At 37.0% G+C, this 20,108-nt stretch overlaps 1 protein-coding gene across 1 annotated transcript in view; it reads left to right on the forward strand.

The window, feature by feature from the left end:
- The window catches only part of LOC127653872 (receptor-type tyrosine-protein phosphatase T-like), a 322,776-nt gene that overhangs the window by 246,449 nt on the left and 56,219 nt on the right, over positions 1-20,108 (forward strand). Inside the window, exons 17-20 of the mRNA XM_052140673.1 lie at positions 1,876-1,905; positions 5,814-5,965; positions 12,472-12,549; positions 13,693-13,728. Of these exons, the coding sequence (XP_051996633.1) occupies positions 1,876-1,905; positions 5,814-5,965; positions 12,472-12,549; positions 13,693-13,728 (296 nt within the window). The remainder of the gene's footprint in view (positions 1-1,875; positions 1,906-5,813; positions 5,966-12,471; positions 12,550-13,692; positions 13,729-20,108) is intronic.

Genomic DNA, 20,108 nt, shown 5'->3' on the forward strand with positions numbered 1-20,108 from the left:
CAGTTGACAGCCGTAATAATTACTTTACCTGGTTCATATGATAAAGGTTTGGGCAAATGTATCAGTAGCCCGCTGGTACGTGATAGCTGTGCCATTTGTAAACCTCACTCTCCGGAGCTTAAGAGATGCACTAGTGTCCAAGGCTTGTGGACTTTACTTTTCTAGTCTCCTTGTTAACGTGTCCGACTCCCATGCTGGGGATCGCCGGTTTGAATCCTGCTCAGTGCGGGTCGAGTTGGACCAGTGACACTGGTGCCGTGACCCAGATGGGAGTGAGGTTTGGGAGGGTGGGTGTAATGATAGCCTGCTGGTACGTAATAGTTGTGCAGTGTCAAAACATTATTCTCATGGCCTTAAGAGACGCATTAGCGACCAAGGTTAGAGCCATGGCTTTTCTAGCCTGCTTGTTAGTGTGTCCGACTCCTATGCCAGGGATCGGTGGTTCGAATCCCGCTTGGGGCGGGTTGAGGAGGACCGGTGACACAAAGATTCAAATATGTGAAAAACACAAAAACATAACCTATTTAGTATATTAGCCAGATTTGTATCATAAAGGTCTGCGTAGAGGCAAATTATAAATTACAAAGGTTATTTGTAAATCATTAGCATGAAAAACACTGTTAAGCTTACCATTGTAAACCCAAAGTGGTACATTTATTTGTAAATCGTTAGTGCTGATACATGATTTGTATTGTCATAAAATGTTTTGTGAACTAGAAAATTTCGAAGGTTATTCGTAAATTGTTATCATGAAAAATACACTAATATTTTAGGCTGACATGATTACCGTAGCGGGTTTGTATCATTATAAAGGTTTACACAAAGTGGAAAATTTTGAAAGTTATTTGTACATTACCGTGAAAAACACATTGATTCACAAAAGATACATTTCAGGAGTACAATGAGAAGCAATGAGCACAGTTGGGAAGCAGACGGCCACAAAGTCGCTAATTGACAAGTTTAACTTTACTTGCATGTCATCACAGATATTACAGTTAATCAAATCGCCATTAACAGATACCATCTGGTCTTTATTATCTGCTCTGACTGCGAGTGCTATCCTAGCTTGCCATGTGTCATCTCCTCTTGTCTTTAACTGCGAAGAATCTGTCCGCAGAGACATCAAAATCAAGACGCGTTGATGACAAGGCCTCATTTTGGAGTACCAAATACGTGATTTGTTCGCCAAGTGCTCATGATGTCTGTTGTCCTCCTCTCTCTTTCTGTCGCTGACAGTGTTACAATATGTCTGTGAAACACCCACTATTTTCATCCATTTATTTTCCATCCATACACACATTCCTACCCAAACAGGCACACACACACACACACACACACACACACACACACACACATCCTCATCATTGAGTGTTCTCTTTCACATTCTGACTTTTATTTTTTTCCACTTGAAGGGAAGCCAGTTGTGCATTTTCATACATTTTATGTATTGTTTAAAGTTAATTTTTGCACTGATTTAAAGGAATAGTTCAGGCAAAAATAAAAATCTGTCATTGTCCCCAATTTTGTTCTATACCGGTATGCTGTTATTTCATACAGACAGCAAAGAGACACCAAATTTGACCCCCCCCCCCTTATATAAAGTTTTACAAATATACACATTATTTTACAATATTTCAAAGCCCATATCTTGAGCCATACAGATTTAAGTAGCACACATTTATATTTAATATAAAGCTATGAATTATTCTCTTTTCTAGATTAAATAAAACATGATGTTTTATCATTAGCACTAAAGACACTGGATAGTTTCCCATTCTTTATCATTAGCTGTCTCTTTTATTTTTTTTACAATAACAATTACTAATCAATGTGTTTGTCCTTTTATTTTATTTTGTCCTTATCTTGCTGCTTCAGAAGAAATGCGTATTCCTACTCTTATTACCTGTAAGTAGCATTAAATACAGAATATTATAATATTAACCACCCCTGTTACATTTATATGCTTTCCTATTAACATTTCCTGTTCAGTACGTTTACCAACGTTTTTAGACCGTACAATTTAAAACTTCATCGCACAAAACATCAGAAGAAATGAGTCTGAGACTGAAAGAATTAAATGAATGAAAATCAAGCAAAAGCTAAATGACAATTAATATTATGCCTTTCCAGTAAGTCTCTCAACTTTGCCATGGTGAACAAAGCCTTTTGAAACTACAACATTTTTTATTTGGAGTAAGCACTTTAGTCAGTTTTACATTTGACAGTTTTAACATCACAATACTTCAAATGTTCAGGCAAACACAGTACATCAAACTCACAATCTGTCCTAATAAATGTACTGTATGCCTAAAACTTCAGCAGTCCTGCAGTCATAAATTGTCCTCAACTGAAGGTAAATTGATGTTGCTCCACGATAACCTTATTATTATCATCGACTATTGCTAGTTTGCTTCAAGTCCCTTTGGATTGCAGACTCCACCACTACAACATTACTTTTCCATTACGCCTTAACTATGCACTGTTACCTCGACTGTTATTCCCGACTCAGCATTTTACATCGTGGGATTGTTTAATTTGCTCTCTGCACGACAGAGCCTAGCTGCAGGATGTTTACCTCATGCGTTAAAGGATTTGAAAGCTCAGAATCACAGTCGGACTCGTATGTGCATTCTCACAGCTCTCTCTCCTCGCTCCTGAAATATAGATGAAAGTAAGAACACAGCCAGAGGAGCTCTTGCAAGAGTCTGTCATATGAGAGGGCATAGACAGACAGCTACAGGCTAAAGCTAAAATATTTCCCAACCCTAGAACTAATAGTGTCGTACGTAGATTTAATGAGGTTAGTTTGTTGACAATATGTAGCGAGCAGGTTGCAAGTTGAGGTTAGCAATTTCAGGTAGATCTTTACCTATTTCCTCGTACAATCACAAACTGCATAACTGTTAGACCGTGAGTAAATCTCTGGCAGCATCCAAATGTGCATACAACTCACAAAAAGCATGTTCCATACTAGTTACGGGAACATGCTTTTATACATGGCTGGGTCTAGGAGGGTGGGGGGGGTATGGTTAGGAGGCACTCTGCCCACTAGACTGATGGTGAAACAATCAATCAACGTTGCCCCTCCTAAACATACAGGTGCACCACCAAAGTTGGCATCCTAGTACCAACCCTGCTTTTAAGTTTGAATTAAGACATGTGAGAGTGTGCGCATGTCTCTATACAACTTCTTCAATTTAACTTTTAGCTCAATCAAGTTACATATCTTTATTAATGAACATTTGGTGAGTTTAATGCATGAATGGAGAGAAAGAGTGAGCACAGAATTTATTTCCTGAAAAAAAAAGAGTTCCCTTATTTCCCTATCTCTCCATTATACTTCCCCTCTGTCTCTTGCTCTTTTACAATATGCCATTAACAAAGTTGGTGCTATAAAGACTGTTTATGATGTCCTAACCATAGAATAGCCTTAACTTTTAATGAAGTGCTGCTCTGACATTCATTAAATATGGATTATCTATAGTTAATTGCCACTTACAATATGTCCAGAATTTGGCATGCCAAATGAGAGCCATTATTCCATGCATTTGGTAGGTTTTATTATTTGATAGCTATGTATTATAAAATGGTCCTTTGACCTTTAGGGTACATTGAGGAGAGAGCTGACTGACTGGTGATTGAATATTTTCTGCTGCCTTTATTGTACCATTATGGATATTAGCTAACAAATCATGGATTTTTCCTGAGGTAAAGAAAATGATCAGGGGCCTCATTTTTTAAAAACGTCCGTAGAATGATCTTAAATGTGAATGAACGACAATTTCTTACATGTTCCTATGAACGATTTATAAAACATCTGTATGCTAAATGCATTCCACTTCATAAATCGCAACAAAATGGCTCAAAAAATATTCATTCTCATGCTTGTCAGTTGATGGACGCATAAGTACATTTTCACGTCAGTTTCTGTCTTTTTTCACACTTTTGACATAGGATGAAGTCAATGAAATATAGTCTAAAATCTGAAAGTATGTGTGTTTTATAAATGAAGGTGTGTAGGCTTGTGTTTTTAGTGTTTTTATCATTACAATTAATTTGGTTCCATGAAGTGATGAATTTCCACGTGAATAAGTCAAAAGGTAATGCAGGACTTTTGAACTTTTAGCTTCCCTTCTCTAGAATCATTTACATAGCTTTGATAACATTGACTTCATGGAATAACACTGATTAAAACACAGTTTATTGGACAAATTCCAATATTTTATAGCCATATTACATATAAAATCAGATATTTGTCGAAAATATTGAATCCAACTTTTGAAGCATCAATAAAAAACATTAATTGAGATGAATCTGAAATATATATATATATATATATATATATATATATATATATATATATATATATATTTATTTATTTATTTTTTTAAATGTACTTTACACATTCTCTAGATGGACATCTTTGACTGATGCACCATATCTAGCTGTTTTTCTTCTTCTTCTTTTTGTTTTCCAGCATCTCGTGCAGTAGCATTAAATCTTTTCAAAACTTTTTAAAAAGAGAGTACATTTTACTCAAACTTTTCAAAGCGCATCTTGGGACACCTGTGTTCTGTTTAATGCGTTACACTTTGCTATCTTCTGTAATGCAAAAATGCGTTCATAATAATGCATAAACTGCAAATAAACAGTCTTAATGGTATTCTCTGTTTGCTGCAAATTAGTTTGTTCATTCTACACTAGTTCCATAGTTGCATTGATACGTGACTAGTTAATTGAGAAGAATGCCACTCGATTATTGGTCCTTTATTCTGAGGCCTCTGCATTGAATCATTTTTATCCTCTTTGAACAGCTGCTAAAGACCTGTGTTACTAGATTTATTTATAAGCATGAACTGCAACATAGTTAAAATGGCCCCAATTTTAAAGGTTGACCTGAGGAAGCTAAAAAGTTTAATAGATTCCTTTTCCAGATTCCCAGCAGAGAAAATAACAAAACATGAAGTTATTTTCAGCTGGGCCCCTTCATAGAAGAAGCACGTATTGAGGTCAAATTGTGCTCTGTAGAACCTATAAAATCAAACAGACATTTTTTTTTGGGATAACTCCAATCCACTGCTGACAATAATACTTTCCTTCAAGTTCTGTTCACTGAAATTCCGTGGGACTCGAGCTTATGAACAACCAGACAAATCAACACATCAAAGACAATCAAAACCCTGCTGAAGACATAAATGGTCACCAGCATATGTTGTGACATCTGAACCACTGTTCCATAATGCCTCTTTGTAGAGGAATGCTCCTAAAGTTTTGAGTTTAAGCCATAGGCCGTTCCTAGGACAGAGTGCATTGAATCCTGCTCATTAGCCTTAATGTATTGGCTTTGTTCTTCATGGCAAGGTTATCCGTTTTCTCAATTGATTTCACTAGGTATGTGACATTAGTTTTTTTATTTATTTTTTATCTCTGGCATATATCACTGCAGAATATTATAAATCTCAGAACCCTATACTAAAAATATGACTTCCTCTCTTTTGTGTGCCTAGTATCTGTCTGTGTTTCTCTTGTGTATCTTACGTTAATGTCAAATTTACAGTGGTGCTTTGGCAATGCTTTGGTTCAGTCCTCTTAAGCTGCTGTTCATTTCTATTTCTAATCTAACACTAACAGTGGCATTGGTAGTTGTCTAAACCAAATACTGTAATCATGTAATTCATTTCCACTTTTAATTCTGTACTTGAAAAACTGTGAAGTGCACAGCAGTTTGCAGTAGCCCAAAGCATTTCCCAAACGCTGAAACATTTCCTCTATTCAATGTTTATAAACTTGTACTGTTGTGAATGGATTTAAAGGAAACTGGCTAAAAAACAGAAGGAGACAGCCAGCAGTAGTACGCAAAGAGAGATGGGTCCTGTAGGCACAGCAGATAAAAGCACTGGGAAAGTCAGCACCCTACACAAGGACGACCCGTTCTCCACCAGCAATCAGGACCTCAACGGATTCTGTGAGTTCAGCAGATAGTACGCTGTAACCTTATCATTTATCTGTGCTGTTTACCATATAATCTCTGTTTATTTCAAAATGTGCAGAATTGTCGTAGACAAGTATGTGTGTAATGTCTGGTAAGTATGTGTGTGAAAGAGGAAAGTTTTTAAATGAATGAACAAACAAATTGATGAATGAGCACATTCATTAATGAGTTAATGATTAAACAAATGGATGAACAAACAAATTAATGAACTGACGAATGAATGAATGTGCAAATTAATAAACAATGAATGAACAAATGCTGTATGTATATATGAATAAAGTAATAAAATAATTAATATTTGATCAAACAAATGACCAATTGAAAAATTATACAAGCATGAATGAATGAATAATTGAGAGAGTGAGTGAGTGAGTGAGTAAGTGCATGGATGGATGGATGGATGGATGGGTGGATGGATGTGTCACTGAGTGAATGGATGGATGGATGGATGGATGGCAGAGCTGGACAGTTAATCTGTCATTATCTGATGGCATTCGTTAATCTGTCATTGATCTGATGGCATTTTCCTGGTGTGCCAACGTACTTTAGGGCTGATCAGGGGCGGACTGGCCATTGGAAGAACGGAGCGGGCTGGAGGGTCAGTGGTTGGTGGGTTAGCCGCGAAACAGGCCGAAAGGGCCGCGATAAGCTAAATGAGGGGTCGGGGGTGGCTTCTATGTAAAATTCCAGCCCAATTTCTCTTCCCAGTCCAGCCCTGACGGATGGGTCACTGAGTGGATGGATGGATGAATGGATGGGTGGATATATGTATGAATAAAGAATAAATTAATAAATCTGCAAACTTGACTGAACTACAAAAGAATAAATTAACAAACTAATATGAATACATTAATGAATAAACTAACGAAAGAATACATTAATTTATATATGAGCGAAAAAATTACCGAATAAAATAATGAATTACAATGAATAAACTAACAAAATAATGTATGAATGAACAAAGTCATATAAAAAGGAGTGAATAAACAAACAAACAAATGAATCCTGTTTCCATCTGGGGATGAATAACATAGTATCGTATCATAATGAATGAACAAACTAACACACTAATAAATGAAGCATTGATTGAACAAACATGAATGAATGAACAAACAAGACATAGCTACACAGTTTCCCTTTGGATAACTTCTTGCTCTTGCTCTGTTCCTGCAAAGGGCCAAAAATCAAACTTGATTGAGGGCCATGGGCCAAAAGTAAATGTTGCACTATAACAAACATTTTCTGGTAACCTTATGACTCTGCCATCCATTTATGTCAAAGACTTTTACTTTACTACACGACACAGAGTAGATGATAGCATTTCTCCAGATTTGGAATGAGGAGCTTATAAAAAAAAAAAAGCACTTCCTTCATGCCAATTGAATAAAACAATGCAAAAATAAACATTTAACAATGAACATCAGAGAAATGATTCACACACCAAAAGTGGTTTATGTCCTGTAAAATTATTATTGAATTATTAATAGTGTTTTATTTAACATCAAGGCAATTTAACACATCCAGATATTTATTTGGTGAAAATTATTATTAATTACATTGTAACATTTGGTATTTTTAACACGGGAGACTGCCCGTCTGTGCGTGTTTATGGCACAAGCATCTGCCACTGACTCTGCACCACGGACAACACAAAACAAATGATCGCGATGGATATATTTGGAACTATATCAGATTGCAAGGGATTTTGATTTTGATTTTTGATTTTGATTTTGATTTTGTTGTTGCCCATAACCCCCGTTCATTTCCGACCCTGGATGGAACTAGAGATGGAAATGAGAGATGTAACACGTGTTTAAATCTTTCATCACCATGCAGCTGGTACATTACGCAATAAGAAAAATAATTTTTGCTATTTCTGTCTTTCTTGCAAATGTGCTGCATTATGACTAATGAGGGAGCGTCAAGATATGAAAGGCATTCTCTGTCACTTGCTTGCAATGTTATCAGCTTTGTTGATTATGAACAGGAACGATATAGTTTTATTGTGTCACTCACTTACGGAGATGCTGTATAATGTCATTTGCATGTGGAATTAATAGGTTTATAAAGGTTTATACATCTGTAAAATATTAAGTTCAGTAACTACGCGACAAAGCGCACACTCACACTAAGTTTAATAAGCACTCAAAAGCTCTGCTGACAGCTGCAAGAGAGAGAGAGAGAGAGAGAGAGAGAGAGAGAGAGAGAGAGAGAGAGAGCTGATTTACTTCTGGTACAGTTTGATACAAAAGCAAGTATATTGATTTGATTTTGATTCTGTATGGTTACTAATTAAAAATACAGCTGCATTGTAAATTGAATAAAAGTGTCGCTGATATATGAATAAAAGGAATTTTCTGCATTATGAACGTGTAACTTGCAAGTATGATTAAAATTTTGTAAAACCTGCAAATCTCGTGCCGAATTTCAGGCCCTGCAAACTTTATTATTTAAAAATATTAAAGTTTCCCTGGTTCCCCTCCTTTATGATTTCATTATACAAAAAAACCATTACTCTGCCATCTTCTAAATTAATGCAATGAAAAGCTGCATCAAGATAAAAACGCCAATTCCCAATCCCCAGAATTCCCAATGTTTTCCCCTCTTGTCATGTACAGCAAGGCGGGCCAAATCAAAGGTCAACACAGACCAACTTTGGCCCACAGGCCCTGGTTTGGGCATCTCTGTGCTCGACACATTGACCAAAGTCCACAGGTCATATAGCAGCCGCACTCTCCAAACACCACAATCTTTTGAAGCATTGCAGTGTGTTCGCTAATCTCAGGAGCCTTTACTGCAATCACGCAAACTAGTGGCTGCACAAGCCACTATCATGATGATGAGCGCAGAAATCACTAAAAGGGTTCAAAGAGAGTCTTGCTCAACTTAACAATTTTCCATGATTTTCTAACAAAGCATCTATCAAGAAAACCAACAGCAGGACGGCCACTGTCTCACACCTGCCATTCAGAAATCCAAGCTCCAACCACCGTTGAGAGCTGCACTAAATCGTTCTACATATCAAGAGGCTTCACTATTGACATTCTGGTTTAAGAGGCACGGAGGAGAAGAATAGCAAGTGGCATTTGGACTTGCTGTTTTTTCATTATCTCGCTTTCATTCTGTGTTTTAAGTGGGGTCTGGCATGCTGTGAAGGGGCTGTAATTAGGACGGGTCTTTATGAGTCGCTTTCTGCACAAAATGTCACTGTGGCCTTTGTGTACTAAATAATTTGAATGAGCCCAGAAAAGACGAGAGAAAGAGCAGCATACAGAGAAAGAGAGAGAGAGAGAGAGAGAGAGAGAGAGAGAGAGAGAGAGAGAGATGTAACATTATGCATAATAATCACATTTATTTCATTTAACATAAACACTGATTGACCAGTTGTTCTGCATGCATAGTTTTTTCCAATCCTTTTGAATGAATGCCATTGGTCAGAGTGGATCTGCAAATGAAGATTATGTATGTGTTTATTTGGAATATTTCAGGCATCAAGTAATTGGAGGCTGTTATTGTATCTGTTGCTCATCTAATGGTCCAAGACTTGCAAAAGTGGAAGCTTTTTTATTATAGACATGAATCTCAGCTCTGGAAAACAATCTCAGCCTAGTTCATAATTGCTGTTTGTGAGCAGTTCTTTTAAAAAATTGTGTGAAATGCATTGTGAATCACAACTACAGTACTAACAGAGACTTTTAGCCAACACTTTCCTAGCTTTACTGTGTTGTTGCTTGGCCACCACTTTTCTGCACACATAGTTTCTGAATCCTTTATACCTCATATTGCAGTTGTCTTTTTTTCTCATTTATATCCAAGTCTTCATATCATATGTTACAAAATTACAATCACTCCTGACTTTATCATGAATTTTCTTTTTGATGAAAATTCAGCACAAGATGAAGAGATAGAGATCATAAACATGGCGTACACACTCAGCATTTCAGCTCTATTACCATTTAAATGAACACAGAGACACCTGCCTCTAACCTTCTACGGTTCACTCATTCAGACGCTTTAGATCTCACCCCACTGGCCCTTCAGCTTTTGCTGCCAAAGCAGTTTTTGCTCTGTCGAGAGCAGAGTTCTTTATGTTCCAGTAGCATATAGGTATAGAGATATGAAGTGATAGGTGATTAAAATGGAAAGCAAAAGGGATATGGGCTATAGCAGTGTAGGGTATAGGAGGTTTACCAGAGTGTGTGATGCCCTGGGAGTAAGTTTTGAGAAATGATTGCCTTGTTTTCTTGGTAACTCACATGGGTTTCATTTTGTTTGTAGTACATTAGTAGTGCATTAGACTAAAGTGCCACAAACTCTGAACATTTGTCTGTGAGTGTATGTGTGTTTATTGCAAGTCCACATACAGTATAATACAGTGGCGGGCCTTGCATTACAGTCTAGACCTTCAGTATGATTCATGCCATAAAGAAAACACAGTTTCACAATGAATTAGATACCCTATACGTTTGGGCATCATACATTATTTCGCAGCTAACTAATAATACCAACTGACATTTTAAAAACACGTCCATGCACAAAACCCAGAACTTGAAATGACACTTAATGCTCAAGCAAGCTTAATTATAACTGCAGCATGACTGTTTGTGATATGAACGTATCCCGAACAGACATTCAAAAACCAACATTTTTCATATGAATCTACCTATAGGTAGATAGGTATAGGTCTATAATACCTGGAAAAATCTAATATTATTTGCGATTTAAATGTTGCTTGCAATAAATTTCGTTTCGTCAGGGTACACTATTAAGCTGCGTTCCATTCAAGTTGGATGTGGGATATTCCTACTTGATATCTCTGACCATAAATGCATTCCCTTCCCCGATATTCGGACCTGCAATGCTCCCGTTATCTTAGCAGGGGTTTGGCTCTCATTAGAGATGTCTCCTAGCAACCCAACTGATAAACAATGCACTAGCATTTGTGCTTCAGGTGAACGATTATCAAAAGAGATTATAATGTTTTATACAACTGTTTCTGCAGGCGTTTGTTAAACCAGCTTTAATATCATGTAATGTGGAAACAAACTAACTTATCGATAATACTTAATAAAGTGAATGTTTATCACATATTTTGTGATCAACAAGTTTGTGTGACATCATGCCCCTGCATCTCAGCAAAATCAGAGTTGAGAATTTCTGCACGAGCCAACAAGTTGTAATTTTGACTTCAAGAGGCATTTCATTGCACTTTTCCTTGTAGGAAGTTGTCAAATCCGACTTTCCAAGTTGAATGGAACACAGCACTACTTATCAAAACTTGATCTGACACAGAATTCTCCAGCAGCCTAATTTACACTTAGAAAACTCCTGATGTTGCTATAACAGTGCAAAAAACACTTACCAGTACACTTGATTAATAAATGAAGCAATCACACTGTCATGCAGAACATCTTGTGTTTTTAAATCCATAAGAATCTCTTTCTCAATGGCGATAGCGGCAGTAATGACTGTCAACTCGTAAACAAGATCTCGAGCTCTTCACTTTCAAATTACGTCACTTAAAGCGTGATTGCATCACTCAAGGCCTTGACTGGGAAATATCCTAAAGATCACACCCACCAAGAACAAATAAATCAATCTGACTGGCTGATAAATATGACAATTTGACTTTAGTTGCTCATTCATTTGCACTGTTGAGGGATTCTGCAGAAATTCTGAAGGCCTGAGGGGGTGGAGTTCAAACTCACGCGCTGCTTCGGGCATGGGATTTGTGAAACAGTTGTCACACTTCGCTTGTAAGCATCAAGGAATACATTCTGACTGGATTTTGTTTTTCTCTATTTGTTTTTAGATTAATTAAGAGTGGAAAGTGATAAAAAAAATACATAAAAAAAGCTGATTGAGAAAGAAAGGATGAAAAATAATTATTTATTTAGCTTGTTGGGCCAGCAGAGATGGCTTTGCTTGCCCTGAGAATTTGCCACTGGTATAATACAGGCAAACATGTTTTGATATAGGATATGTATGCTGAAAAGATATTGAAAAATAGTCCATGGAATTTAAAGAAACTGTTGTCTATGACAAGCTGCAGTTTGTGAGTTAACAGTTTGTCTCCATTCGAGAAAGTTTACTGGATGCCTACATTAAAAAACAGGTTGTCCGACGGCCAATATAAAGCCAATTTATGATATAAAATACTATTTAATACAGTAATAGCAAATCAGACATACATAAAATTTCTGTTGTCCGTTGATAAGACTCTCGGTACATTACGGAAATGACAATCGGACAAGTAGGCCTGTTTATCAGCAAAATATGGTCAAACATAGGCTTGGCCGATATCATTAAGTATTCCTCTCAGCTATGTGTAATTGCTGTATGTTCAAAAATGTTAATTGCAGTTTTGATGCTCCCGTCTAACTTGTACAGACCATACATCAGTGATTTTTTATTCTGTACAGATGAATATTCTGTGTATGAGTTCATTGTCTAACTGCTTTCCTCTCTCTCCTTTACAGCCTCCTCGTCTCCATGCTCCTTCTCTATTCAGGGTAAAGCCCTTCAGAGTAAAACCCTCCTCAACTCTTACTACTCAGGTATGCTACTTTCCATATTGTCAATAGATTAGCATAGCAGGGCTCTTCATCTACTTTCTTGCGGAGGCCAGATTATCCAGATGAAACTTGGCAGAGATCAATAAAAAAATTCTGTATTCATCTTAGCTAGCACTTTCATTGCAAGTAACATGTTACTTAAAATACCTTTAATACTGAGCATGTATTCATATTAAAATAGTCATAGGGTATACTGTATATTGAATTATATTTTTTTAATGTCTGGCCATAAATTTCATAAGATTTGTCTGAAATTAACATTCTTCCATTTTCTCTATAAATTATCATCCTAAAAAATGAGGAAAAATTTTGTCCTGCTAATATTGTGAATTTGCACACAATAGCCATTGCAGGAGCCACATATTTGTGCAGATTTTCATTGGGAAAAGAAAAACAAACTGAGTTGATACTGTTCTTATTGAGAGGGCTGACTCACATATGTATGTTGAACCAATTACAATCAGGACATTTGCAGATTCAGTTTCACGTTATCACTTTTTTTATGAGCCCTACAGACCCTTAACAGATGAGACATGCCCGTTTGATGCTTCAAAAATTGTAAATAAAAACAAACTTTTCAGAGCATTTTCGTTAAACATTCGGTTTCCATAATCTATTTCTCTTTTGTTGCCTAAAATGTGCATATATGCTGACAAAACTGTGGTGATAGTTTTTTAGCTTTGAGAGCTACATCTTTAGCTTTGCTCTCATTCCACAAAACTAAGCAATTTATATGAATACATTTGATTGAAAAAGACGCTATCAAATGCTCACCTAAATGGTGGGACCTATGTTTAACAAAGCAGTGTAACTAAACTATCAGCAGAAAAGCTTAAACATATGCTCTGGTATTTCAAATGGCTATACAATTTTATAGATCAGTCTATAAACGATAGATCAGCTGGCGGCCCAGATTTGGCCCACGAGCTGCCAGTTGACTAGTCCTGACCTAGTGGCTTAATATCTGGACGGGTAGGTAATCAAGTTTGTGGGTTAGAAGAGGCAGTTTGCCACTAGGCCCACACTGAAAAGTTGCTTTGAATTAAAGTGTTTAATAAATGACTACTTGCTCCCTCAACAGAGCTCATTTGTGTCATATTTTGTTCGGTCTGTTTTTAATTGCAGTTTCTAAGGAACCAGTCCCTGCCACAGCATCCATAGGTGAGGAACATTTACTTTTCTAATTATAAGAAATCACACAGTTTCAGTTCTAAAGATGTTAAATAAGCCTAGTCTTATGCTAAACTGTTTTATTCATCATCCTTAATCTAAATGTTGGCAAACAATTTCCAGTAGATTAAGCTAGTATTAGATTAAATTAATATTCCCTTGGGAACCACTCTTAACTGTGCAATATCATGCAAAACTTGTTGTGTTTTTCTAAAACATCTCTTAGTCATAAAGTATGGGTTTAGATGATGAAAGATCATAACATTGAACTTTGAAGTCAAAACCAGGCATTCACTCCCATCTGATCAAACTAATTGCAGCTTGTAATTTTGCAGCAGCTGAATGTGGTTTAAGTGTTGGAGTTGGCGGCGTCCTCGTACTGAAGCGTCCGTCCCATGCTGAGTGAGATTAGAGGAATGAAAGCCCTTTGTCAGTTCAAACAAAGTCTATGTTTATATCCAAATGTGTGCAAAGTGATTTGAATCAGATTACTGCTTGTTAGCTGTCTGAATACTAATTTACAGATTTGGCTGATGGGTGTTTGTGACAGAGTTTTGAACACTCCTACACACACTCTCTTATGTCCTTTCAAAGGCAGATTGACTATACACGGCCAACTCCAAAACTGATTGTAAAAGCAAAAAGTGTGAGTTTGGTTTTTACCCAACATTTTCTTTCCTTCCTTCTTCTTTCTCTCACTTTTACCCTTTCGTTTTTCCATGTCATTGTAAAATCAGGGCCACCTACAGCAAACCACGTGGTTCCTTAATCTTAGAGTAAAATTGACAGATGTAATTATTAATAATGCAATTTCCACTGATCAAGGGTTCACAATTATCTTTATTTCCCATACTTACCATTTACATCTATGAAATTCACTACGTTTTGAGAAATACTCGAGAAGTGTCAGTTTAGTCAATTGTAAAAATCAAACATAGTTCTGATGTCCTGAATTCCCCAGATAGCAATAAGTCGGCGGGCCGCTGGCGGTGCTCCTGCGGCAGTAGAAGCGGCAGAATGGCGATATCGCAAACACGTTTGACGGCGCACCGCCGGCGGCAGCCACTTTTTAAAAGCGGCAGCCACCTTCCTACCGCCTTCGTTCCGCGGTTCCACTGGCTATCCGCCGTTCCGCCGCCGTTATATCGAAGGCGGACCGTCGGAGGCAAATGCTTTTTTCGAGCGATCTGCGCCGCTTATTGTATATATATATATATATATATATATATATATATATATATATATATATATTTTTTATTATTTTTTTTTATATATATATATATATATATATATATATATTTATAGCATGCAGTTTATCAAGAATAATGATTGATCAAACCAGACAAATTTCCATTTGGCGTTTTAATTCCACATTTCAAAGTACAGTAACTGTCATTGAAACAAGATGTCAGATCACTGAAATATAAATAACAGAAAAATACAAACATTATATACACACACACACACTAAAGAACATGCAGGTTTCCAATTCAATTTTGGTAAAAAAAAAAATATATATATTTTTAAAAAACACTATTGTAACACTTACAATAATTGTTAATAATATAAAGAGGTCAGCTCTGGGATGAAAAGAATTACCAGTAAACATAAGCAATGAGGATATTTGGTACCAAAGAAAGTGCAGGATACCAAATAAATGGAGGTATAACATCATATTTACAAGTCATTTCTAACAATAGGTTAAGTGGTAATAATTTAGAGTAAAGCTCTGGAGTAGAATATACCATTATAACTGCAATGCTGACCTGTGGCACAAGGATTTACAAGCTATATTTAACAATAGAATAACAGTTAAGCACTGTGACGGAATGAAAGTAGACTTTTTGGTACTAGTTAATGTGCAATATCAAATATCAGGCATGAAATAGGATTTACATACTATAATATAATCGTTAAGCACTGACGGAATGAAATAAGCCAATACTAAGTCACGGTAAGTAGAATATTTGATACCAGATAATGTGCAAATATCAAGTATTAGTTGTATAATCTAGGATTTACAAGCTATATTTAAAAATAGAATAGTTAAGCACTGTAACAATGAAATAAACAGCAAATTGTATATGAAATAATTGAAAACTTTGGTATCAAGGAATGTGCAGGATAACAGGTATCATATACATTTTGACATTCAACTTACACATGACAACAAGTGGGAATAAATATAATTAACAGCAGAAAATCTGGCTGTAGAGATCATAGCCAATCAGAATGTCTGGAGAGGTTGGGGACTGCGTGGCGTAGTGGGCTAAGAATCACTGGTTTTCCCCGACCTCCAGAATGAGGCAGTGCAAATTGGCATATCTTCAGTGATTCCTCGTGCGCCTGTATAAAAGGACAAACCATCCCATATTCATCCAAGGAGCTGCCCTCAAAGCAGGGTCACGAGAGAAAAGAAGAAAAAAAAAAAAAAAAAGCAATTTCCACAGTGAACTGTGTGGATTGGGTGAGTGTAGTCTGACACGTTTAGCAGGCTTTTTTAGGGGTCTTGATGTTACTGACTGCAGGATAAAGAAAGGGTTCCAGTTGTCAGTGATGCTGGGGTGTCAGTAGTCAGCCTAGGTTTAAGGGGTCGGCTGTGGGTCCCTCTCAGCCGTCGCGGCGCCTTTTTCCACCTTCATGTTCAGATGCTCCTTTCAGGTAACGCGTAGCGTTAACCTGGATCGCCTCATCAGTGGCATCCTGGGTTGCCGGGTTCTTCGGATGGCTCCTGTAGAAAATAAAGATCTGTCATTCCATTTGAATGGCATAAGGTCATACACATCTACTTAAATATAAAAAAATATCCAACTTACTTTGAACAATGGTCTTCAGGAACATGTCTCTAAAACATGCTTTATCCCCTACACCAGTCCAGGTTGTATTGATGGAAAGGTGATTAGAGAAGATACTCTGAAGCATTCAGCCACACAGTTGTCTTTAGGTCCCTCCCACATTTGATTGCCAAAAACCGAAGCTGAAAATACAAAAAAAACATGTTACAAATTACATTTCTCTGAAGCTTCTCATAAATTTAAAATGTGACAGGCTGTGGATTCAGACTGTAGAATATGCAGTGTACGATCTTAATTTTACTTTTTAGATTACCCTATGGCGTCATAAACGAAATCGGCACACTTACAAATTGTTGCTGGAGCTCTTTATCCTGCCTCAAACTGTTGTCAAGCAATGCCAAATCTTCCTGGGTGTCTAGGGGGGAGTAACAGATCCCCTGGCAGGGATAACTCTCCAACAGACACATTGGCACTGAAATGTTGCAGCATAGCATTTTGTTGTCCATGCTACGCACAATATCGCCAAACTCCAGGACGTCGCAGCATTAGGGTCTGATCTGCACCTACAGGGGTTCCCAGAATAAAAGAATAAAGTAGTCAGTCCTGGTCCTTCAACTACTAAACTATGACATTTATATCTAGGTCTACTACATGTACAGGTGGCCCCAGTGGGAATTAAACCAACAACCACAGGTGTTGTTTGCAAGTTGTACCCGATTGCCCAGTGCGAGCAAATGTCTTCAACATTGTCCCAACTTGCTTCACCTGCTCTTGAAGTGAGCAGCTGTCACCTGGGAAGTAACAATATATTGATTAGCAATACACTAAATATAATAGTAATATAATATAACCACAATTATCATACCAGTAAATTTCCCTGTAATTTCTATCCACAGTATGTTATGCATGGCATACAAGTTCATAATGAAGAACCCTTATGATAACATCAATTTCATTTTTTTTCTTTGAAGCAGAATATTTGTTTGTAAAAGGGAGGAAAAAGAAAATAATGAAATATTGGTATACAGATTTTGGTTGATATATCATACTGTACAGTGAAATTTGCTATTGTTGTATCCCTACTCACCTGAAGGACGGAGAGATCAGGCAAATCTCCAGTCAGGCCTTTGTAGAGTGTGTGCTCCTGCATATCCACAGGTATTTTAATTCAAACTTGCAACATATTGTAATAAATCTACAATATTCAGCCTTTACCTTACACCCTCAGTTGTTGCTCTACACTTTTATTATATTAAATACTTATTTATATAGCTTGCTCACTGTATAATCATGATAGCCTAATGCTTATAACACAAGATTGCATCTTAAACGAATGACTGAGTTGAAAACTTGAATAAGAGCGCATTTTACACAGAGGGGACCAGTTAGGGAAACTTACCTGCCTACAATAACTGTTTTCATTTGATTTGAGTTACATTAAACATGAATAACCTTAGCCGAGTCCCCAGGAACATCGGGCTATTAAAGTAACAAGCCTGTAACTGCGGTCTTATCAATTCTAGCTTCACCATACACTCAAACTGTGAGGTTTATCTGTTTTCCTCATGGACCTGTAGCACAATGCCCTGACAGTGACTTCACCTGTGCCCTGATCTTTATTAGAAACTGAGAGGAGAGCAAGTTAATATAATTTATATTACAATTATCACAAAATTTAACAAACAGTCTGCTTTAAAACTAAGAAAAAACAAGCTTCTATACTAACCTTACATAAAAAATGAACATGTGGCGAACTAGCTTAGCAGCTATCTGCCGACACACCACATTAGATTAAAATACTTACCCTTGTAGTTGTGCAGATAACTTCGATATGTAGAGTTTAAAGCCCTTGTCCCTCTTGCTTGTCGGAGCAGGGGACCAGGCATCAACAATGCGATGAACATCGCTGACGCCAGTATTTTCGGAAGATTCTGGAGACATCGAGTAAAAACAGACATTTTGGGCGTAGCGCAAGTAAACCGGAAACAGATATGGCGACAGCGGAACTTCACCGTTCAGTCTTTGTAATGTGTTTTAGCAATACATTTTTAACATTTATAATGCGTTTAGATTTTTTTTTATTGCCTTTACAGGGACTTTAACACTTTCTTAAACATTTGTACAGGTCATAATTGCAAAACCTGTAAAAGGTAAAATAACTAAAAAAATCGAGGTTGGAAAAAATGTAGACATAAACGAAATTTCTACGCAACTGTGAAACCAGAGGATAATTTCGCTTTTTCATTGAGTTTATCCTTCACGTCAAAACAGGGATTTTCATGTTTATGACAGATATCACCATGGTTGCAAATTAATAAAAAAATTAAAGTATACCCGAGATTTTGGCCATGTTGCAGATGTCTTTCACTGTTCACTGATAGTCAGGCATTCGTGAAAAGTCTAACTTCATCAATTTATTCTGCTAAATTGTTCATAACATGAATTAAATATCTATTTTAAAACCTAATCAGAATCATAAAGATATTTATTGCCAAGTAAGTTTTACAAAAGGTATTATTTTTGGTTTATTGGTGCATGTCTCAAATGCGCAGCAATCAAAGAAATGTAAACAATTTTCAAGTGCATAAAATAATTCAATATATTTTACATATATTACTGTATAATCGCTTCAGAGTTTCAAAGTAATTTAAATGTCATTTCCTAAACCTTACCTTATCATGGAATCAAGAGTCAAGACTCTGTTATAAACCCTAATGGCTTTGGAGCAAAAAATAATAATAGCCAACATGGCTGGTCGATTTTGAGAGTAGAAATCCTTGTATTTCAAAGCGGCTTGCCGCCAGCCGCCCGCGGTCGATCAGCCCGAGGCAACCGCCAGAGAAAATGAAGTGACGAATTCGGTGGCAAACGTTTCATCCCCGCCAGTGGGACGCACCTATAGCCGACAGCTTAGGGACGGCGGCAAAAAGAAGCCGTGCGGATATTTTTTGCTATCTGGGTCATTGCTACAAACTAAACTGGCATCAGCATTAGAAGTAAATAACTATTTGTTGCAAAGTTGTGTCATATGGTGATCTGTTTGAAGGCAAGAGTAGACCCATTTTAGTACCTTCAGTAAATTTCAACTTTTCAAGTCTCGCAAAAGGCTTCTTCCGTTACCCATTCTTCAGGACATATTGAAAGCCTTCTTTAAAAGCAGGTTTTGAAAAAGGATTTCTGATAGATATCTTGGTGGGTTTGGGGTTAACAGTCAGTCCAAAAGCTCATTTCAAAGGTTCACTTTAAAAAGGCTAAGATTCAGGGTCTCTAAACATGCAACTTTGATCCAGACACCTCCTAGTAAGGGTTTGAAAACTCTCGTTTAAAGCTACTCTCCGCAGCAAAGACTGCAACTCCCCCATACACATATACAGTCAACTGCAATCAGCCACTAAGAGCAACTATATTTACAGAGGTTATGAAAGTGGAGACAGCTTGCTTAGTGCTAGAGGAATAAAAAAGCAAAATAGAGGAAAAAAAGAGCACACAGACAGGGTATTGAAGCGAGAGAGAGAGCAAAGGCGAAAACCCGGCATCAAGCTCTAGCCGACTCAGCGCAAGTTGACGGCATTTATT

Source organism: Xyrauchen texanus, chromosome 13, assembly GCF_025860055.1.
Source record: "Xyrauchen texanus isolate HMW12.3.18 chromosome 13, RBS_HiC_50CHRs, whole genome shotgun sequence".
NCBI lineage: Eukaryota > Metazoa > Chordata > Actinopteri > Cypriniformes > Catostomidae > Xyrauchen > Xyrauchen texanus.